This window comes from Seriola lalandi, unplaced genomic scaffold (genome assembly GCF_002814215.2).
Source record: "Seriola lalandi dorsalis isolate HSWRI2012SDOR001 ecotype SW California unplaced genomic scaffold, Sedor1 jcf7180002003118, whole genome shotgun sequence".
NCBI lineage: Eukaryota > Metazoa > Chordata > Actinopteri > Carangiformes > Carangidae > Seriola > Seriola lalandi.
This window is the reverse complement of record NW_019473774.1, coordinates 1-1,884: the sequence shown is the minus strand read 5'-3', so window position 1 is coordinate 1,884 and position 1,884 is coordinate 1. Positions and strand designations below refer to the sequence as shown.

Genomic DNA, 1,884 nt, shown 5'->3' with positions numbered 1-1,884 from the left:
ATGCTGTGAAATGTAAGCATGGAAATGTGCATGGCAGCGGCAGCTCAGCTTTTAATAGCAAGCAAGCAAACATCAAAACACAAGTGTAATTGTTGTAATCAATAGTTTATGGTGATATTACACCTGTATTACCACAAGGTGGCAGCAAACTGCCAAGTAACCAATCAGACGGCTGTTAAAATGCTGTTTGACAAGTGGAAACCTGTTTTAAACAAGTGGTAATGTCAACACTCTGCAAGTTTCAAGTTGGTTTATGTTCCATGAACAATAGAAAACGTTCACTGAAAAACAATGCAAGAGTCAGGCCTGTCAGCATGGAATAAAAGGCAACTATTTGAATCGATGGGGTCTGTGCCGTTGTAGTAGGACCTCATAAGCCTCTTGGATCTTTACAAACATTGCCTCAGCATCCTTTCTCGGGTTGTGGTCTGGATGCCATGTCTTGGCCAGCTCCCTATAGCTTCGAGTTATCTCTTCAAGAGAGGCCTCTGTTTCTAATGACAATACCTGCAACATAAGTAAATGCACAGGTTATAAATTATGATTATACCTTAGCAATAGGTTTACTCTCTAACTGATATAAAGTATACATATCAAGCTGTATCTATCTTAGCTAAGCACTTACTTTTTCAGAGTTATGCAAATGCTTACCTGCAGTGCCTGTTTTTCTCTCTCAGTGTACTCTTTGAGAAGTATTTCCAGCACCTTCCTCCAAGTCTCTTCATAGTACCCCCCTCCAGTAAGAACACACAAGATCCGATATGGCATTAAAAGAATGTACTCAAACACACTTCTGAGCCAAGGTAGGAACCAGAAAATATCCAGCAGTGCTGCTAGACAGTCAGACAGGTAGTACAGTGTGGCTGTGGTGTTATGGAAAATACAGTAACCCAGTGGAGCAGAGAAGGCCAGCAAAGCTAGACCGAGCCTGTAAAGCCGTGGAACTGCGCAAAAGACAGAAAAATAAATTATTTTAGTGGGATTTAAAAGTTCAGAGAGAAGAAATGTTATAAATGTGTAACAGGAAATCAGACAGTGTTGTCATATTGATGAGATCGTCACCTAGTTCCTGTTTGCTCTGAGGTGTCCGTGGCGGTTTGAACCTGCGGTGCTGTGCAGCAGTGACACTGGCAGCCAGGCTAATAGGGAGAAGTGACAAAGTGCTGCCATAGAATATTGGGGATGTCATGAGACAAGAAGTCAAGGTTTTTTGGAGGTCAGAGGTCTGTTGACCAACACTGGACACCAGATGTACCCCTGCACCCACACATAAAGGCAGAACAATCAAGTAGAAGAAACTGAGGGAGTTCAGTCCTATCAGAGCCACGGTGCCAAAGTAGATCCCAACACATACCTGACCAGCAAATCTGAGGGGGCTCACAGGTGGAGGGACCATGGTGGGGGGTCTTTTTCTCTCATTCTCTGCATCTCGATTGGCCTCACCAACGTAAGCAGGGATACGTATGACCTCTCTGACCCAGCCAAACCCAAACCCTCCCAGGGTCAGCATCCATAGGAGAGCATGGCTGTCTCTTCCTAAGTATAAGTGGTGAAGGCCCCAGGGTCCACCTATTGCCCACAGGGCATAGGCTACCATTACACTTTTTACCATCCTATTGCCACAGTAGATCAGTTTCTGTTCAGGTAAGTATTAGTCATCCTTGATCATTACCTGCAATGGAATAAAACGAGAATTTAAGTCTTATATTCAAGAGTCTACAATTATTATTCAGATGTGAGCCAATAGGTTTCTAGATTATTCTATTTGGTTGGAATTATAGGATATATTGTTTCTAATCAGTGTTTTATGTTTTATTATTTTATTCATCCATTGCATGTTGTCATTTTAAAGAATGGAAACCTAGTATAGTATAATATATTTTT

At 42.0% G+C, this 1,884-nt stretch overlaps 1 protein-coding gene across 1 annotated transcript; it reads right to left on the bottom strand.

Moving 5' to 3' along the window:
- Positions 1 to 89: 89 nt before the first annotated feature.
- Positions 90 to 1,701, bottom strand: LOC111666773 (dnaJ homolog subfamily C member 22-like). The gene is made up of 3 exons (XM_023422240.2): positions 1,063 to 1,701; positions 652 to 944; positions 90 to 507 (listed from the first exon to the last, which is right to left on the bottom strand). The coding sequence occupies exons 1-3, from the start codon at positions 1,610 to 1,612 to the stop codon at positions 331 to 333; spliced, it is 1,020 nt and encodes a 339-aa protein (XP_023278008.1). The 5' UTR covers positions 1,613 to 1,701; the 3' UTR covers positions 90 to 330.
- Positions 1,702 to 1,884: the final 183 nt, after the last annotated feature.